The 21,090-nt window shown below is 40.0% G+C and overlaps 2 protein-coding genes across 6 annotated transcripts in view; one reads left to right on the forward strand and one right to left on the reverse strand.

Moving 5' to 3' along the window:
* Window positions 1–252: 252 nt before the first annotated feature.
* On the reverse strand, window positions 253–5,857 carry YOD1 (YOD1 deubiquitinase). Of its 2 annotated transcripts, none has more exons than XM_070745572.1 (2): window positions 5,640–5,857; window positions 253–1,605 (listed from the first exon to the last, which is right to left on the reverse strand). In XM_070745572.1, exons 1-2 carry the CDS (start codon window positions 5,815–5,817, stop codon window positions 899–901), a joined length of 885 nt encoding a protein of 294 aa, XP_070601673.1. In that variant the 5' UTR covers window positions 5,818–5,857; the 3' UTR covers window positions 253–898. The 2 variants fall into 2 exon arrangements, with proteins under 2 accessions (XP_070601673.1, XP_070601671.1); XM_070745570.1 differs by lacking the exon at window positions 5,640–5,857 and adding an exon at window positions 4,673–5,150.
* Window positions 5,858–5,927: 70 nt separating this feature from the next.
* Window positions 5,928–21,090, forward strand: part of PFKFB2 (6-phosphofructo-2-kinase/fructose-2,6-biphosphatase 2) — a 51,847-nt gene continuing 36,684 nt past the window's right edge. For 3 of the 4 annotated variants that reach the window (XM_070745566.1, XM_070745569.1, XM_070745568.1), the window contains exons 1-4: window positions 5,939–6,046; window positions 6,494–6,633; window positions 11,348–11,473; window positions 14,873–14,969. In XM_070745566.1, the coding sequence (XP_070601667.1) occupies window positions 6,540–6,633; window positions 11,348–11,473; window positions 14,873–14,969 (317 nt within the window). In that variant the 5' untranslated portion in view covers window positions 5,939–6,046; window positions 6,494–6,539. Of the gene's footprint in view, window positions 6,047–6,493; window positions 6,634–11,347; window positions 11,474–14,872; window positions 14,970–21,090 lie in introns of all 4 variants that reach the window. The other variant, XM_070745567.1, reaches the window with a different exon arrangement.

Consider the following 21,090-nt stretch of genomic DNA (forward strand, 5'->3'; position numbering starts at 1 on the left):
GGATACTGATTAGAAAAGTGAACAATTTGGAAACATACCACCCTGCCCCTATGGCTTGACATTAAATTTAACAACATGATGTCATGAAATAGCCTCTCCTTGAAATATTGTAGCTGCAATATATTATTTATCCATATGTTGAATATACGGATTAATATTGCTGAGTTTGTTACAATTTTGAAGGCCCTATTATTTATACATATTAACACCCCAACAGATCTTTTAAAAATATAATTAATGTATACTGGTATATTAGGCACTATGGAATTATCCAAATTTATTAGTAACTTTACTTTCTAAGTAAAGTAAAATGTAACTCGCATTCCTTATTTTTACAGTTTTCCAAATCAGCAATTTCAAATAAGATAGCTTTGGGACTACTGCTTTAAATTACAAAAACATACACATTTCACATGAACGAAACTGAGATGCAAGTAATTTTTCCAGATATGAATGGAACCAGGTTAACTATTTCATAGATTCCAGAATAAAAAATCCAGTAATGGAGCTGAGATTTTTATTTCATCAGTGATTCTAAAGTCCTTGATGCAGGCCTAGCTAGTTACAGCAATGTATATATTCAGTTGTGTTACAGGAATTCCTTCAGCAGCTGCTCAGATTTTTTTTCAAGAGTTGATATACCTGTTGGTATCAGTTGCTATCTCTGGTTCTTAGCTGTGCAAAAGAATATTCCAAGATCATTGGAAAATGACACCACTGTATGCACTCTTGTAAACATTTTACACTATCAACTGCAACCCTGTGCATATCAGCCATAATTAAATTTAGCGCTTTCAAACTTCAAATGAATCTGTAACATTACTTATAGCTTATTTAAAAATCTGGAGGTTTGTTCTGGATCAGTGAGGTAGTAAACATGACCAACCTCACAGAAAATTCACACTTCTCCAAAGTTGGTGTGTCCCGTCTCCTTGGCATGTTCTCTGGCTTCCACTTGGCCTGTTAATCCTTTCTGACAAACCATACATCTCAATGTAAACCGATTTACATCGGTAAACTGTCTTTTTCTTCTGGCTTCGTCTGCTAATTCCAAAGCCTGTGCCAGGACAACATCATCATTTGTAGAAAAAATTGTCTGGGGAGGAATGTCTGAGTTGAGGATTTTACGTTCAAGTGGATCATAGTGAATACCATCATAAATTAGAAGCACCCGTTTAGAATAGCCAGCATCTTCCCCAAAACGATCAATTCTGACTGTCTGGGTATCAACTACACAAATTTCACACAGATAGAATTTAGATAAAATAGAAACCTCAATTGCACCTCCCCATGTATCTTCTCTTCTGATCCAGTCACAGTATTCCTGATTGCTTTTTCCTAGGACTGCCTCACTATAGGATTCCAAGTCACTTGCTACAATTTGGGCAATGAGATTTCTCATTTCTGGGGCACAGCCTGGTTCATAAACCCCACCTTCTACTACATAATATATGCTGGTAAAAAGACACGAGTTGTCAGCTGGAACAACCTTTCGGGCAAGCACAGGTACAGCTTCTCTAACTGAATTAGAAACAGTCCGCTTTGTAGCTGTAGGTGAATCAGAGTTGGGCTTGGTTGCATCTTCTTCAATTATTAAAGTATCACCTGTCAAGAAAAAAACAGAACAAAGCAATAACATTATATTATGATGCTATCATGGTTCTTTCAGGTACCTCTCCTTCAGTATGTCATATGGCTATAATATTACTTTTGCTGCAGTGATTACTCTAATGATATGAAGTATTTCACTCATCAAAGAAATACTATGAAGAAGAGATCTAGGAGATTGACTCCTATAAAAACTAGGAGTTTTTATAATAGAAAATGTCTTTAATAAGGCTTTCAGAAAGAAGAAAAAATATCTAATGAACAAATTCTTATATATTACTTCTGTAGAAATAGATGTATTGTGAATAAAGAATATACCGTATTTTTCAGAGTATAAGACGCACCTTTTTACCCTCCAAAAGAGAGTCAAAAACTGGGTGCGTCCTATACACCGAATGCTGCACCTGGGGAGGGGGAAGGGAGTTGGCGGGACAGCAGTAATAGCCGCAATTGGTGGCAACAGACAGCTGATTGGTGGTATTCCAGGAGATTGATCCAAACACCAATCAGAAAGGAAGAACGAAGAGGGAGATAGTGAAGTTAGCTATGGAAGTGGCCAACACGGAGGAGCAGTGGGGGGGAGAACCCCCGAGGTGGAGAAGGAAAGCAGGCAGCCTCAAAAGGCAAACACTTTTGGGGAATGCCCCCCCCCCTTCAGCAGAAACGCTTTCTGGGAAGGACGGGAGAATCTGCTCTCCCTGCATGATGTGAGTCCCAGACACTGTTGTGAGTGTTTGCATGTGTGTGTGTGTATGAGAGAGAGAGAGAGAAAGAGAGAGAAAGAGAAGAGAAAGAGGACAGAAGGGAGAAGGGTTTATATCATTATGCAAAGCCTCCTTCTGAGCAGCCACCTTCTACAGTAGCTAATGCAAATTTCCTTCATTTCTATCACTGGCTAGCCTCGTCCCACAAATGTCTCTGGCTGGCCAAAGCAGAATGAAAAGAGAGACACAATGCATGTGCACAGAAACTTCACCTCCTTTTCCAGTTATTACACTGAAAGAAACCTGAATTCAATACTAAGAGCTAAAAGGTTTAAGTAGCAAAGTAGCCACAGTTAGAGGAGGACTAGCTCAGGAAGTTCGAATACCCTTGCAGTGCACCCTAATCCCTAAACCAGGGGTCAAACGTGACAGATTTAAGACTAATGAACTTCAACTCCCATTCCTGAACTAGCATGACTGGAGGATTCTGGGAATTGAAGTCCACAAGTCTTTAAGTTGCCAAATTTGAAGACCCCTGGATTAGGGATTAAAGGTGCAAAGATCTCCAAACCTGGCAACTTTAAGACTTGTTGACTTCAACTCCCATTCCTGAGCTAGCATGACTGGAGGAGGAATTCTGGGAGTTGGTCCACAAGTCTTAAAGCTGTCAAGTTTGAAGTTTGTAAAAATTGTCCATGGTTGTAAAAAGTATTCTACTACACTGGTATTTTATTAAATAATATATTACTGCATCATTTGGTTCAGAATACTTTTTTTCTTGTTTTGCACCTCTAAAATCTAAGTGCGTCTTATATTCCAGTGCATCTTATATTCTACCTACCTCTTTTTACCAGGAAAAAAAACAACCTGTGAATGAACAATTGTGTTTCATATTAAAAAAATTATAGAAAGATGCAGGAGATTACAAACTATAGCAATCTTGTTTCTCAAGACAGGGAAGCTATGCTTCACACAGGAGCAAAATTGTTAAATATAATTGATGGGTGCTCCCAAATGTAAACAAGTATAAGATGTCAAAACATTTGTGTCATGGCGTTGCAATTTCCTGTTCTGACAAAGAGAAAATATGCAATCTTAAAGAAGGTTACCCAGAGAGTACAAGGCATGTAGCTCTCGCACGGAAGGTCCATGGGGGAAGTTGGTATTACTATCGTGTAGTGGGAAACCAGTGGAAGAGAACGAGCAGTGCCAGTGGTCAGTAGATCGTCAACTGGCATGGCGGTGAAGGTTAGAGATGAGCGTCTTCATTCCGTTTCCCTTCAAGTGCGAAGTGCACGCTGTAATGTGCTACATGAATGCTAAGGGCATGAACACTGCTGCGATTGGTGCCCCAAGTTTTGTGCGCATGGGTGCCCAAGACTTTTCTCGTTGCTTATTGAGTTTTTAATTTTGGGGCTGAAAGAGAATGGGTATAGCGCCACTGCATTGATTGATGTTTGCTCTCTGGAGTATGGTGATAAGCCCAAGTTTCATCTCGTCACTATATAGTTGAGAAAAGCCTGCCTTCAATCTCAAAATGGTCAGGAAATTCTCGAGTGGCACTGACTGCCAATTTTGTGCCCTTCAGTAAGTATCTTGGGCACCCATTGCAGCAGCCTTCAGGCCCTTAGCATTCAGGTAGTGTATTGCAGTGCCCACCTCGCATTTGGAGGAAAACAGAATGAGGAAGCACATCTCTAACCTTCAACACAATGCCAGTTGTTGATCTACTGACCACTGGCACTGCTCACTCTCTTCCGCTGGCTTCCCACTACACAATAGAAACACCAACTTCCTGTAAGAGTAACCTTACTCTCGGATAACCTTGGTAGCTTTCTTCTTGAGGAGCACATCTTTAAATATATCTGTAAAAAAGATGATTATTACCAAGTAAGCAAACCTATTTTTTTCCTAGAAGAAAAGCTATTCAATTTCAGTTCTTACCAGCCATGATCCTGCATTCAATACATATCAACTGCATCCTAGCATAAACAACCAGATTGTTTATGCCAGATTTCTCCAAACCTAAAAGCAGCTTCGCCTCACTTTTAAGTATTCAGCATTGTTCTTCCTTTTTTAAAAAACAAATTATAAGGTCACCATTTAGATCCCATGTCCTTTATTCAGAAAACAACGAATGAAATGGCCTGGACAGAAAAGATTTCGTCCCACGATTTTAAAGTGGCGAGCTGATTCCTGGTTCCCAAAAGGACAACAGCGGCGACTCACGCCGAGCAGGACTGGAAGCCATTGTAGAGAGGCGCTTTTTGATGTTTGCGGGGAGGGGGGCGAAGGGCAGGTAGAGACCCAACTTTCACCGGGAACGGCCTGAGGGCCCGGGAAAAGACCCTTCCACTTACCCGAATGAATGCCCAGCTCTCCGAGGCGCTGCTCTCCATCACTAAGGTCGAGGCACGAGGGGGGGAAGCCGAGCAGCAGGCGCTGGGCCTGGACGGGGACACCGGTGAGGGCAGCGATCACGGCCTGGAGTTCATGTAGATGGGAATGTGCCGTGAGGCCAGAAAGCGGAAAGGACCCACTCCGCGCTTTACAACGCAGCCGCAACATGATCGCTGCCCGAGCTGTAATGCTCCTTCCGAGGGCGGCCGGGCTTCACTTCACAGCCGCCCCCCCTCCCCGCAGCAAAAATGGCTGCAACTCCCGGCAGCCAGGCAACCCCCGTAGCCCTTCCCTTTGGGCTTCCTTATTGGTCGCTTCTACCTCTTCCTGGCATGCACAATCGGCAGAGAGACCAATCAGAATCGCGGGAGGACTCTCACCGCAGGATCAGCATAAACATCCGTTCGTGCTGCTTTTTTTTTCAGTACGCTTGCGCATAAAGCTGACGATAGTGCCGAGGGGTGTGACGCAATCCAGGCTCCGTGTTTTGCCCGCCCACTTTCTTGAAGCTTTAACTTTGGGTAATTGCAGCTGCCGCTGAGGCGCCTCTTTGCGCATGCGTAAAAATTAAAGCCTCCTTCCAATGACGCTTAACGTCTGGCGGCTGTAGGGACGTGTCGGTACATTTGTCTTGGCAACAGTACGGAAGTAGTTCGCAATTGCCTTCTTCCGGAATGTTTTCTTAACTTCCCCAACCTAGACCGCTCTAGGTTTTCCCGGTGGCCTCCTTTCCAAGGACAATGGATTAATTTCGCTTTGACTTTCGTTCTAAGCATTCAAATACATGAATTCGTGAAGGTGAACACCTGTCACCATCTGCCTACTGTCTCCACGGATTGCTTTTTGAGTTCAAACTGTGAATGAACGCCAATACATGACACGAACATATACATGTATGCATGCATGCATGCAACACATATTACATACCTGGGTGCTTGCACTCTGTGCGAGGGGTAGGGAATTGGCTTCTCCCGCATAGTGAATACATTTGCAAGTTGCATTTATGCAGCTCCGAATACAGGTATGAATCCGATTCCCATTGACTTAGACGTTTTCCCCTCTTTTCGGAGTTCCTTTGCGTCACTTGTCTTGGCGTATCCGGCATTGTTCTGCCTGGCCTTCACGCCGCTTGGCATAGCCGCATCTCCGAAGAATTGCCACCCTCTGCCCGCCCACCGCCTGGGAGGGGACAAGGTCACCTGCGCCCGGGTACCTGGCCGTGGCTTGGCTGCGTTCCTGCGAAGGATCTCTGGCGGACAGGATCGGTTCCGCTCGCCCGACCGCCCAGGACTCTGGCCTTGCTGTCCCCAGCGCGGGCGTGCTGAATTTCGCAGGTATGTCTGCAGGGATCGGGAGAAAGGACCGGAGCCGAAGTGACCGAAGGGTGGGCGGCGATCTCGCTCAGTAGTCGCACGGCATCTCCGTCGCGGTCCTTCCTTGCCGAGTTAGAAGGAGGGACTCCTACGGCTGAAAACGAAGATGTAAGAGCATCGTTATTCCTTCCCTTTGAGGACTACGTTCTTCGTATTTAAATTTGTTTTCTTCATATTTATATTCATTCAAGATGATACTTTTCCTTGTGGGAAAATTATAATTAATAGAAAATTCTCTCATGTGTTGACCTTGACGAAGAACTTTTATGTAGGGTCTTTTTTGGGGGGGGCAAACCTCAGCAATAAGGAATCTCATAGAATAGACTATGCCTATTATTTCTTTTCTCTCTAGAGAATAATTTCACACTTCACAACCTCCTTTTCTTTTTACCCCCTGTGTGTCCTTAGAAGGAATTTGGTAATCCAAAACTGAGGAATTGTGTGCCTTGCAGCAATGTCAGCAGATGCTGTTGCCATCCCAGAGAACATAAATGGTAACAGTGACAGCCAAGAAAGCAAACCTTCAAATCTACCAGAGAAGAAGTGTTGTGAGTATTTGTGATTGCTTTGTGATTTTTTTTTAAAAAAAATATCTTTATTGAATATTTACATTTAAAACAACAAAAAATACAAAAAAACATACAAACAAAAACATAACATACAAGAGCATACAACTTTATAATATATAGGTTACTTTATTTTATTTATTTATTTATTTATTGGATTTGTATGCCGCCCCTCTCCAGAGACTTTGGTATCAGAACTTAAGCATCTAACACTTAACCTATATGCCAGCCATTCTGCTGATATTTTTTGGGGAGAGAGAAAGATTCACTTAGGATTATTTTGATCACGGTCTCAAGCAGAGGGGTGAGATTTCTTTTTTGAGGCAAAACTCTTGGTATCTGGAGACTAAGCTACTTGACGTATCTAAATCCTGGTTCAGAACCCAAAATCTTTGGTGTCAATGCTTTCCATTTTACAAAATGCAAATCCTGATTTGAATCTACATATGGGTTGGGGCTCCCATTGACTGACTTTCAAGATAATCATTCATTTAAGATCATGGGGTTATTCTAATAATGAAAAATATCATTGGTGAGATAAGACTCATGTTAGCTGCTGGGTGGAAAGCAGTTTGGTGTAGTGGCTAAAAACCAAGAGACCATGAGTTGTAGTTCTGCCTTAGATCTTAGAATGAAGCCAACTGGATGACTTTCAGACAGTCATTCTCACTGAACCCTAGAGAGCAGTTAATGGCAAACACTTCTGGGGGGAAAAAACCTTGCCAAGAAAATTGCAGGGCAAAAATTACAGGCAGATATCAGAAGTGAAAAACTCACTCAAAGCAGCACACATATACAGTACATGGATATGCCATGAAAGAAGAGGTTATTAGTTTAATGGTAAATTTACTAGTACCACTTGGAAGGAGTCTTCGGAGTCTTCAGAGAGGGGCGGCATACAAATCTAAGTAATAAATAAATAAATAAACAAACAAACAAACAAACAAACAAACAAACAAACAAAGGAATAGCAAAGTGGAAACAGAATGGAAAACATATACTTTTGAAGCTGCATGTCTCTGGAAGTAGTTCCTTCCCCGTTTTGAAGAGTTGTGCTCCTGTAGAATATTTGACAAAGGCTTTTTAATATGCAGTGGGACTTAAGTATCCAGGAGATTTTTAATGATTGTGACAAATGCACAATATTTGGATGGAAAAATGTGAATAGCCTCAGTTTTAGGATTTTTAATGTAGATTTTTCAGGATTTTAATATATCTTAATTATTGTAGATCCTCTTGGGAAAAGCTAGGGAAGAAGTAATGTGCTGGATGCAGATAAATCATGCTGATTTATTAAACAGTTTATTAAAACCAGCTAATGTCAGGCAGGATGTCTTCAGTTAGCTATCTTGTAAAACAAATGCAGAACTCTTTTGCAATTAGATGAAATGCTCATATCACTTATTGGTAGATTTTTTTGTGTTTTGGGGTGTTTTTACTTTATATGTCAGTAGTTGGAAATAGTTTTTGCTGGTTAGTATCCATTTATTTATGCTAGGAGAGTAATAGTTAATTAAATAATTATCTAAATTACATCTTGGATGCTCTTTCTGGAAGAATTTAAATGTCACTAGCTTGTTTTACTTCAAGAATCCTATCTTACTTGACATTTGAGTAGCAAAACAACATGGAGAATGACTGCCTGATTTTTTTTTTACTTGTGTTGTGTTTGATCTTCTCTCCTTGGTACAAACACTTCCACTCCTCCAGCACCAGCAATTTTTTGCTTCTCTCCTATTTTCTGATTACAAGTGAAATAGATTAGATCTCCTTCTGCTCCATTCACCTTTCTTTTTTCCATTCATCAGCTTCCAAATCTATTTACCATCTATAACTTGTCTTTCATTTTGACTTTTAAGGGAAGATACTTATTTCTCTTCTGGAATATAATGTAATTCTTAATTACTAACTGTTTATATTGTGTCCTGCTGCATAATCTCTGTTATGGGACACATCATTGTGAATGTCATATCTGCCGGTGAATATTCATAGCCTCTTTTTTGTGAGATTTGGCTTTTATTGTTACTTTTTAGCATTTTTGAAGGCTGAATTTAGAAACAACATTTCATTTTTCAACAAAGCATCCATTTCAGCTAAGCTATATTCCTCTTTTTCAATTGGTTACTTGTGGTTAGATAGTGTCCTATTGTCATTAATATTTAAGAACTGTAGCACTAAAGCTAAATTTGTTTCATTCAAATCCTCCAAATAAATCTTCAATAAACATGTTGCTTCTGACAGTTCTTTGCTCATTTTATTAACCTACTGTTTGTTTTCTTTTACACCAGAGATAGGGAAGTTACTTTGCTCAACATGAGTGACAGGAAGACAAATTTCCTGACAAGATTTCCTTTTTTAAAGCTTTCATTTTGGCTTTTATGAAGCTCACAACCTAATGTATCTAAAAAAAATTTACAGTCCAATGTCCTAAAACTTGGTAAAAATGTTGCTAGGGCAAATCAGGGTAATTAGAAAAAAAATATATAAAATGAACAAGCTTACAGTCAACATCTTATTTTGAGAGGCCAGTTGAACTTCAGAAACCAGTAAAGCAGCTTTAGATTTTAATCAGAAATTGATTTAATCATATTATCTCTGTAAAATGTCAGCACCCACGTGATTTACTTACTCCTTAACTTTAGCAAAAATGGACAATCCAGCTTTTGACTCAGTCTCAACAAATTATTAGTTTAGATCTCTAGCAAGCTTTTGGAGATGCAAAAAAGGGGATTTGGCAGTGAAGGATTTTAAAAAAAGAGATGTCAGAGAATGCCTGACCCTATGCAGTAATATGTATCTATACATGTCATACAGTTGTTCATTATATTACTCAATGGAGCCTGCAACGTTTGAAAGAATATCCATACTACTGTGTTTCCCCGAAAATAAGACACTGTCTTATATTAATTTTTGCTCCAAAAGTTGTGCTATGTCTTATTTTCGGGGGGTGCCTTATATTTTTCAAATAAGACAAATTCACAGACAGAAAAGCTGACACCCCCAAGGAAAGTGTACCGTACGGTACACTGATTATGGTACGGTACCTGTCAGTATAGCACCCACACACACAAACGACGGCACTTATATGGTAGAACAGTATACTCCCACTATTGCAGCTTCTGGCCAGCAGAGGAACTACAGTCTACACACTGTAGTGGAGACTGTAATGGCAGTGAGACAGCAGCAGACTGTGTCTGCTGTACTGGATGGTACAAAGTGATGGAAGAGGCCAACAGGGGACGCCACATTATTACGATACCGCTATGAACAGCTTTGAATGGTACCGTATGTTTTTCCACCGTACCGTATGTAAACGTGACTACGCCTTATTTTCGGGGGGGGTGCCTTATATTAGCAAATTCTGCAAAACCTCTGACATGCCTTACTTTCGTGGTACGTCTTATTTTCGAGGAAACAGGGTATGTACCTGTTGCATATCTGTAATCTTGCTCTCCTGGTCCCTACTCTACTGGGCATAACAAAGTATATATTGAAAGTTGCAAGTATCTTTTACATATGCATACATATACCATCACATTACTCCATGTTGGGTTAAGCAACATTATGCAAATCACCCTAAAGGGTAAGAGATAGAAAACAAGAACATTTAAACAATTTTCCACCAACACCCTCCATTATCTCTCTCTATGTGTTTATGAATGTGTAAACCAATTTTTTTAAAGTCCCTGTGGATTTTACAGCACTAGTCATTTCCAACTATAGGGGGCAGTACTCATCTCTGTTTCAAAGGCTGTTGAGTCAGCATTGCCTGAAGATTTTCCACGGTCATGTGGCCAGCATGACATCATGGAGTGCTGTTACATTCCCACCAAAATGCACCAAAATGCTAACTACTTATCTATTTGCATTTGCATGCTTTCAAACTGCTGGATAGGCAAGATCTGGGGCACAATGCTCAGGTCTCGAACCTGGACTGCCAGCTTTCCAAATGACAAGCCAAGCCCAGTGTCTTAAGCAGGGGTGAAATTTAGCAGGTTCTGACAGATTCTGGAGAATTGGTAGCAGAAATTTTGAAAAATTCAGATTGGCAAATACAGTACCACCTCTGGCTGTCCCCGTAGTTGGGTGGGAATGGCAATTTTGCAGTATCCTTCCCCTGCCATGCCCACCAAGCCACGCCCACAGAACTGATAGGGAAAAAAATTGAATTTCATTCATGGTCTTAACCACAACTATCACACTGCTCTATAAACCAAATAGCATATCTTTTATTTTATTCATTTATTAATCACATTTATATGGCCACCATCTCACTAAAAGTGACTCTGAGTAACCTAAAACAAGGTCTTAATGTAAATTAATTTCACTAAGGGATCTTTAATGAAAGTTAGATTAACATCAGCCCAAGGGAAATAAAATATTCGTTCAGTTTTCCATATTCATATTTTCAGGACATATGTTACCCTTTTCCAATAAAGTTTGAAAAATATTTTTCTTTAATTGGAAAATATTTTAAGGAAAATTGAAGCCCTTGATCATTGGCTATTTTTATTTGGCTGACCACATTCATTAGCAACCGCTGCAGTCCATAATGTCACAGTCTATTGATTGATTCTGGGGAAGGAACATAATAACTTCAGAAGTATGGACAGAAAATAGAATATGAAAATTTTCAAGAATGTCCCCCCCCCCAACTTTTTATAAACTATTGATTTTCTTCTCCCTTTTTTAATAGCATGGGCTTCTTATATGACTAACTCGCCAACATTGATTGTAATGATTGGTCTTCCTGCAAGAGGCAAGACTTATGTATCCAAGAAATTAACTCGCTACCTCAACTGGATTGGAGTGCCTACAAAAGGTTCCTGAAGATTATTGTTATTGTTGCTCTTGTCATCTATAATATATTGGTTGAATTGATTAAAAAAACTGATTCTATCTTTAGTATGCAACTGGATAAGCTATATATCGATAGAAAGCTGACAAAGCAGCTAATCCAAAAGTTAGAGAAATACTATCTTGGTTGATTGAATATAATTAAAAGCTATTATCCATTGAGGTTTGACTAGGATAAATTGTTGATTATTCTGAACTGCATTTTTGGCAACAATGTCACTATTTTAGTACCAAACCAAGACATTTTAATTTAATTTAATCTCTTCAAAAGTGCAATTTTTTAAAGCAATGTGTCCCTTAACTCAGTGTTTCCCAACCTTTTTTGAGCCGCGGCACATTATTCATATTTTCAAAATCCTGGGGAACACTGAAAGGGGGGGGCGGGGGGGGGGGCTAAAGAAAAGTTTGGACAAAAAAACCCTCTCTCTTCCTCCCTTTCGCTCTATTTCTCCCTCTTTCTCTCTTTTCCTTCCTTCCCTTCTTTCTCTCTCTCCATCCCTCTTTCATTCTTTCTTCCTCTCTTTTTTGCTCTCTTTCTCTCTCCCTCCTTCCCTTCCTCTATGTCTTTCTCTCTCCCTTGCTCTCTCTCTCTGTCTCTCTTGCTATCTCTTTCTTGCTTTTTTTCTCTCTCTCTTGCTCTCTCTCTCTCTTTCACTGTCTTGCTATATGTCTCTTTCTTTCTCTTTGCCTCTCTTGCTATCTCTCTTTCTTTCTCTCTCTTTCTCTCTCTCTGTCTCTCTTGCTATGTCTCTCTTTCTTTGTCTTTCTCTTTCTCTCTCTCTCTGTGCCTCTCTTGCTAAGTCTCTCTTTTTCTCTTGCTATGTCTCTCTTTCTTTTTCTCTCTCTCTGCCTCTCTTGCTATGTCTCTCTTTCTCTTTCTCTCTCTCTTTCTCTATCTCTCTTTCTCTGCCTCTCTTGCTCTGTCTCTCTTTCTCTGCCTCTCTTGCTATGTCTCTCTTTCTCTCTCTCTCTGCCTCTCTTATATGTCTCTCTTTCTCTCTCTCTCTGCCTCTCTTATATGTCTCTCTTTCTCTCTCTCTCTCTCTCAGCTGACTGCAAGCGGGAGCCCTGATGGCGGCAGCTGGACGTGCTTCTGGACACCGTATATGCCAGGCCCGCAGCGCCAGCATGTACGACGTCCAGCAGCACATCCAACCGCCACCGTCAGGGCTCCCGCTTGCAGTCAGCTGAGAGAGAGAGAGAGAGAGCGCTCCCTCTCGCCACCCCCCCCGCTCCCATTGCCAGTGCCCTCCCGCCGGGCCACAAAGGACACTTGCCGTCGACGCCAGAGAAGCTCCAGCTGGGCGGGGCGCTGCCGGTACTTCCGTCCTGGGGCTCCCGCTCGCAGCTGTCAACCGGGTCCTGCTCGATGCCGCGGTTTTCGGCGCTCTCCTGCTGGGCCCCAAAGAAGGAAGGCGGGAAAAAGGCGCGAAGAATGGAGCTCTCCTTCTTCCTGCCTTCCTTCTTTGGGGCCCAGCAGGAGAGCGCCGAAAACCGCGGCATCGAGCAGGAGCCGGGGGACAGCTGTGAGCGGGAGCCCCAGGACGGAAGTACCGGCAGCGCCCCGCCCAGCTGGAGCTTGGCGGCACACCTGGCCATGTCTCGCGGCACACTAGTGTGCCACGGCACACCGGTTGGGAAACGCTGCCTTAACTGAGAGATATCCAACCTTGGCAACTTTAAGACTTGTGAACTTAAATGCCCATAGTTCTTCTGCTAGCTAGCTGAGGAACTCTGGGAGTTGAAATCCACAAGTCTTAAAATTGCCAAGGTTGGAGACCCCTGCCTTAAGGTATTCTTTGAAAATCCCACTGAGCTCAGCATGTTCTTTGTTAGTTCCTCATATGGAATATATAGTTAATATTAAACCTAATTTCCTTCTTTTTCATAAGCTTCCAACCAACACAATATGAATTATGTTCAGGCAGCTTTAGATATTTTGGTAGATGAGGTGTTAATCTTGTTCACCAAATATAATTCTAGAAAAAAAGGGAAGAGAGGATATAAATAACTAGCAGTTAGATACCAAATTAATTCTTATTTTATGGTCATTGGCCTTTAGTTTATGATGAATAGAATAGAGTAGAATAGAGTAGAGTAGAATAGAATAGAATAGAATAGAATTTTATTGGCCAAGTGTGATTGGACACACAAGGAATTTGTCTTGGTGCATATGCTCTCAGCGTACATAAAAGAAAAAGATACATTTGTCAAGAATCATGTGGTACAACACTTAATGATTGTCATAGGGGTCAAATAAGCAATGAAGAAACAATCAATATTAATAAAAATCTTAGGATACAAGCAACAAGCTACAGTCACACAGTCCTAAGTGGGAGGAAAAGGATGATAGGAATGATGAGAATTATGAGAATAATGCACATTTCATCCCCTGCAGAGTACCGCTGCAGGACATAGTAAGGCTTTTCAGATATTGTTGATTGCAGGTTCCAATTGTCAGGATAGATAAGTTTGACATACAAAATGAGCTGTAATTTAAAACACACTTTTAAAAAAATCAGAATTGTATTTTAAAATATAGTACATTTTATGTATCAAGCTAAACGTATTTATTTTCTCCTCTTGCAAACAACTTTAAATGCTCAATTTTTCCAGCATCATGCCCTTTCCAGTGAGGGTTCAGTCATCCCTCTGTCCATTTTATTAATGGCGAACTGAAATTGAGATGGTCTCAAGAATTTATACTAAGGTAGTCCTTGATTTGAAACCATAATTGAACCCCAAATTTTTGTTTCTAAGTGAGACAGTTAAGTGAGTTTTGCCTCATTTTTATGACTTTCTTGCCACATTGTTAAGTGAACCATTTAAGTTGTTAAGTTAGTAGCATGGCTGCAAGTGAATCTGGTTCCCATTGGCTTTGCTTGGCATCACATGACCCTGAGGCACTGCAGCCATCATAAATAGTTGCCAAGTATCTGAATTTTGATCATGGGACCACGGGGATGTTTCAGCAGTTGTTAGTGTGAAGAATAAGTCATTTTTTCCATGACTTATGTAACTTTGAATGAACTTTTGTAAGTTGAGGATTTGTATTTGATGGCTGAGGACCCTCAATGAATTATTGAGAACCTAAATCCAGGTTTCCAAATTCCAATGTTAATGCTTACACAAGTTAAGTAATATGGTAACTTTTTACTGTAATTTCAATTAAATTAATGACATCTAAATGGGAATAATTATACTTACAGTACAGACATTAGCTTAATGAATATAGTTATTAAAATATGTGCATTTTATTTGTAGATTATAGTACATTGAACAAGTTGTGTAATGAATACATTTGCTCAATTAGATAATACTTACTATGGAACATTACTAACTAAATTTCATGGTTTTTAAAAAGTTTTTAATTTAGGGGTTTATCGTCGTGAAGCGGTTAGATCATATAAATCATATGATTTCTTCAGACATGATAATGAAGAAGCCATGAGGATTAGAAAGTAAGTTAACATTAACTACACATTAAATGTTTGCTAAATAATAAATATGCTTTAACCAATTCTTATTACTAATTATAGAATTCACTAAGATAATTTCAAAATTTGATGTAGACACTCACTTTCCTAAAGATTGCTCTATCGAATATTGTAAATAACCAGGGGTAGGTTTGTGCAATGATTATAATGGGGGTGGGGAGAAGCAGTGATTAAAAGAAAAAAGATTCTTAAAATAAGGGATAAAATAAAAATATTTTAACAAAGGAGAAGAAAAATTTCCAACTTTGCTGAAATAATTGATAAAAACGTCTCATCATTCTGATGTAAAAATATATTTCTTCCCTCTGCTTCTAATTTAGTGCTTCCAACTAATAATACACTTTTCTAGTACTATTTCTATTTATTTCTATTTAGTTATACATCCTGTGTTATTTTGTTAGCATGAAATTTCAAGGCTCTTTAGTTTGAAAAGTTTACGTTATGAAACAAATTTTTAGGAGTTATTTATTTATTTGTTTGTTTGTTTGTTTGTTTGATTGATTGATTGAATTGATTGATTGATTAATTTATATGCCGCTCACAATAAAATGGTTATTTATTTATTTCAATTATTTCTATGCTGTGTATTTGAGTGATTCTAAGTGGCTTATAGCAGAGGTCCCCAACCTTTTTTGCACCAGGGACCGGCTTTAAGCTAGACCAGTTTTCCATGGCCCGGTGGGGGGGGGGAGCTAGCTGTCAGCGGCGCCGTAAAAGGGGCGATCAAGAGAGGAATGGGTGAATGAATGGACGGAGGGTGGGAAGGAAGGAAGGAAAGAGGGAAGGGACAAGAACAAAAGAAGGGTGCAAAGGAAGCAAGGAAAGGTGTGAAAGGGGAGAGTAAGAGAGGAAGGAGTGAAAGAAGGGAATGAGGGAGGAAAGAAGGGAGGAAGGAAAAGGAAAGCAAGAAATGGAGGGAGGAAAGGAAGGAAAGAAAGAAAGAAAGAAAGAAAGGGGGAAGGGACAGGAACAGAGGAAGGAAGCAAGGAAACTTATGAAAGGGGAGAGTAAGGGAAGAAGGTAGGAAGGAGAAAGAAAAGAAGAAATAGAGGGAGGGAAGGTAAAAGAGAGAAAGAAAAAGAGCAAGAAAGAAAGCAAGAAAGAGAAAGAAAGAAAGAAAGAAAGGCAACTTCAAAGAAAGGCTCACTGAGCATCTCTCACTCTCTCTTTCTATCCCTCTTTCTTTCTTTCTCTTCCTTTCTCTCTCTCCTCTTCCTTTATCTCCTCTCTCTCTCCCTCTCTCTTTCTCTCCCCCCTCTCTCCCCCTTTCCCTCTCTCCCTCTCTTGCTATCTCTCCCCCCTCTCCCTCTCTTTCTCCCTCTCCCTCTCTTTCTCTCTCTCCCCCTCTCTCTTTCTCTCTCTCTCCCCCTCTTTCTCTCTCTTCTTCTCACTTTCTCTTGTTTTCTTTCTGTCTCTTTTGCTTTCTCTCTCTCTCACTCTTTCTTGTTTTCTTTCTCACGCTCTTTCTCTCTCTTGTTCTCTCTCTTGCTATCTCTTTCTCTCCCCCCCTTTCTCACTCTCTCTTTCTCACTTTCTCTCTATCTTGCTGTCTGTTGCTCTCACTCACTCTCGTTCTCTCTCCGTTCTTCTCACGATGACGCGTGCACGCCCTGCCCGCCTCACCTTTGCGAGAGCACTTTCGCCCCGGGCTCTCAGCAAGGGGGTTTGCAGGAGAGGCGGGGCCGGCGAAGGTGATATTGAATGTCGGGGGAGAACGGGCGGTTGCGCGCGCTCCCTATCTCCCTGCTAGCCCACTCGGAATATTCAAAATAAGAAAAGCCTTCGCCGGCAAAGGTTTTTCTTATTTTGAATACTCCGAGTGGGCTAGCAGGGAGATAGGGAGCGCGCGCAACCGCCCGTTCTCCCCCGACATTCAATATCACCTTCGCCGGCCTCCGCTGAGGAAAGCCTTTGCCGGCATTTCCTCTCGGCGTCAAGGAGGCGCAGCGGCGGGCGGAGAGAGGGAAGGGGGGGCAGCGGCGTCCCTCCTGGCCTTGGCGGGCCGCCCAACCCTCCCCACCTCCTGCAAACGCGGCGGGCGGCGGGGGGAGAGCGAGGAGCCGGTTCCGGCGGGCGCGGGGCTTGGCTGGCTGGCGGGGGGAGCGCCGCTGGTGGTGCGGAAAGGCCGAGGGGGCCCTGGCGCCGCGGACCGGCTGAAAAGCCCCAGCGGACCGGCGGTTGGGGACCTCTGGCTTATAGTAATAGGTCAAAAACAGTATTTTCATTTGATGAATAAAGTTTAATTCTCTGATAAAGGTTTTACAACTAGGCTTAGAAACATAAGTACTAAATTATTTTGTTTCCTTCCCTCCCTCATTTTTCAGAAAAGCACTTTATTATAGGGATAATGGAATATTCTGAATCCAGAGAATAAAATATGTAGAAAAAGTAGACAATTTGAAAAAATTGGACAAATAAATTGGAAAAAAGTAGACAATTTGAAAAAAAGTCTACTTCAGTGAATCAGTAGTCAGGATTCAGTATTTTAGATTCAGTTTTTAGACATTATTATTTTTTAAATTAATTCAATATTCTCTAAATTTAAATCATAATTTGAAGAACTGAGCAAAGTTGGGAAGAGACACAAGTTTTATTTAAAGTTAAGCAGGTTTGTGTACTATCAAAAACTCATAGCACCAAAACTCTCTCTCTCTCTCTGTCTACTACTGCATCACTCAGTGTCCAAAATTCTGGCTCCAATGGTTAGGATATATGTTGAGTAATGTCTGTATTGCAAAGGTTGAAAATCTCTGGATTATTTTTGAAGAACTTAAACATACTCAGGAAAACCTGGGTCTTACTTGTCTCAAAGGTGCTGTTTTTCAAAAGGCAACTGGATTTTCTAGTTTTTCTTTGAAGATGTTTCACTTCTCATCCAGGCAGCTTCTTCAGTGATAGTACCACAGATAAAGTCACACAATTGTATTCTTCATTTTAGCGTTTCCTCCAGATATAGCTCTGGGGAAGTCCTTCAGCCTCACAGTTCAGAAATGAATAGGGTCTATTGCTAACAATAGAGAAGGGGGGTGGATGGGATGACATAGCACATAATATTTCAAATATTTCAATGGATTAATAATTTTTTTAAAATTTATGGCAGAACATGAGATTTATATCTCATTTAAGATATAAGGACAGTTTTTTTGTTGATTTCAAAACAAAAAACAATGGAGAGAAAAAAATTCATTGTCTTAGACTGCAGCAAGAAGAAAGTGGGATGGGAAGAATTCAAAGGAACATTTTCCTCCCAGGCCTTTCACATTCTTAAAAGCTTTGTGCTTGCTGGTAACTTTTAGATGGAGAAATCTGCAAACATTGCAATATATCCAATTACTGTACAGCACAGACCAGCAGAAACTTGGGTGTGTTACAAAATGTCCTGTTTCAACAAAGAGAGAAGCAAGTAGAATGTGTGGTAATATGGAAAGCCAAAATGAAAAGATTTCTGTAGTTTCTTTGGTTTGTGCAATTCCAAGCCAAGTGGGTTCTCTAAACCTGATTCAAACCACTACCATAAATCCACATCTCCTTATCAATTTAGGCCAGAAATGATGTGCTTGCGTATTTCTAGAGGCTGGTGGCTTGCTGCAAAAAAGGATTGGTCGATTTAAGCTGAATTTGTTTGTTTGATTGATTGATTTTTATGCCACCCTTCTCCTTAGACTCAGGGCGGCTTACAACATGTAAGCAATAGCCCTTTTTGACAGAGCCAGCATATTGCCCCCCACAATCTGAATTAAACTGAAGTGTTCATCACTTTTATTAGATAATTTTATTTTATTAGATAATATTAGATAAATATTTTATTAGATAGGGCTCAGTGGATCTTGAGCCTGCCCTCTGGGTTGTTAGCTATTTTGCCAGCTTAGTATCGTCTGCAAATTTGATTAGTTCCCCTTCTATTCCCTCATCTAGATCATTTACAAGAATATTACAGAGTACTGGGCCTAAATCGGAACCTTGTGGTACCCCACTGCTTACTTCTCTCCATGTAGATTTAGATCCATTAGAGACTACTCATTGAGTACAGTTAAACAGCTAGTTGTGAATCCATCTGGTGGTGTAGCTGTCTATCCCACTTTTTTCTTGCTTACAAAGAAGTAAATTGTGGTCTATTTTGTTGAATGCTTTGCCAAAGTCTAAGTACTGTATATTATGTCCACAGTATTTTGCTGGTCTACCAATTTAGTCACAGTATTGAAGAATGAAATGAGATTAGTTTGGCATGATTTGTTCTTAGCAAACCCACGTTGGCTGCTGGTTATTACTTTGCTTGTTTCTAGGTGATAGCAGATCTGTTTTTAATTATCTTTTCCAGTATTTTTCTGGGTATGGATGTTAGGCTGATTGGTCTGTAGTTTCCTGGGTCTGTTTTTTTCTTTTTTTGGAAGATGAGAACCATATCAACTCTTTTCCAGTCCTCAGGTAGTTCCCTGTTTTCCCAAATATTTTTTTGAAAGATGTGGTGCAGTGGTTCTGAGATGACATCTACCAGCTTCTTTAGGATTCTGGGATGTAATCCATCTGGTCCTGGTGATTTGTATTCATCAAGTTCAGACAGGTGATCTTTTACCATTGTTGTGGCTTTTTTCTTTTTTCTTTGCTTATATTCACTTTGGTTTTCATTCTGTCTTTTGCAGTTGTGTTTCTGGTCAGTTGGGCTACAGTTTCTTTTTGTGTGAAGACAGATGCAAAGGATGAGTTAAGCAGTTTTCTCTGTGTTGCTTGTTACTTCTTTGCCGTCTTCTCTCTTTAATTGGACCAACTATTTCCTTGATTTTTTCCCCTTGTTATTTATGTGTTGGAAGAAACTTTTTTTATTATTATTTTTGATTTTCGTTGTAAGTCTTTGTTTATTCTGGGCCTTTCCTGATATTTTTTCTTTACAGATTCTGACTATCTGTTGATACTGTGCCTTAGTTATGTGTCCCTCTTTCCATTTTTTTTAATTTGTCTTTTTTTCATTCAATTTGTCAGTGAGGTCTTTATTTAGCCATGCTGTTTTCTGTTTTGATATCTTGTTTTCTTTCTCATCGGTATTGTGCTGTTCTGGACTTTTAAATCATGTTTTTCAGAATTTCACAAGCTTCTTGAGTTGTTTTTCCCTTTAGGATTTTTATCCAAGGAATCTTTGGCAAGTTTTCTCTGAGTTTGTTAAAATCAGCTTTTTTAAAATCTAAGACTTCAGTATCATTGTATTCAATTGTTTGTGTTTGTGTTATGTTGAATTCTGGTATGACGTGGTCACTGTCACCCACCGTTTCTGCAGTCTCAACTCCTTCTATCATTTCTTCTGTTTGTAAGTATTAAGTCCCATATAACTGTCCCTTTAGTTCCCTCCTCTATCTTTTGGACAATAAAGTTGTCAACAAGGTTGGTTACGAAGCTATTTAATTTCTCACTTGATGCACAATAAATTTTCCAGTCGATATCTGGGTTGTGTTTACTACATACAGTATGTTCATTAATTGGTGGGCAAAAAGGATATCCATTTTTTCTGCTTTCCATTTTATACCGTATAGTATACTACTATTGTCATGTCATCCCTTTATTCTTTTATGTTTTATTTATTTATTTTTTATTTATTTATTTATTTGTCCAATATACAATACATATGGAAGAGAATAGACATTAAGTAATATATATGACGATAGAAAGCAAAAAGAAGAGAAGTAGATGGGAGGGAGAGAGTATATATGATATAAGAGATAAGGAGAGAATATATATAGATATAGATATAGATATAGATATAGATATAGCTGTAGATGTAGATATAGATATAGATATAGATATAGATATATAGATATAGATAAGGAGAGAATATATATGACATATGAGATAAGGAAGGACAATTGGACAGGGGACGATAGGCACATCAGTGCACTTATATACGCCCCTTACTGGCCTCTTAGGAACCTGGAGAGGTCAATCGTGGAGAGTCTAAGGGAGAAGTGTTGGGGGTTGGGAGTTGACACTATCGAGTCCGGTAATGAGTTCCACGCTTCGACAACTCGATTGTTAAAGTCATATTTTTTACAGTCAAGTTTGGAGCGGTTAATATTAAGTTTGAATCTGTTGTGTGCTC

This window comes from Erythrolamprus reginae, chromosome 3 (genome assembly GCF_031021105.1).
Source record: "Erythrolamprus reginae isolate rEryReg1 chromosome 3, rEryReg1.hap1, whole genome shotgun sequence".
In the NCBI taxonomy this organism is placed as follows: Eukaryota; Metazoa; Chordata; class Lepidosauria; order Squamata; family Dipsadidae; genus Erythrolamprus; species Erythrolamprus reginae.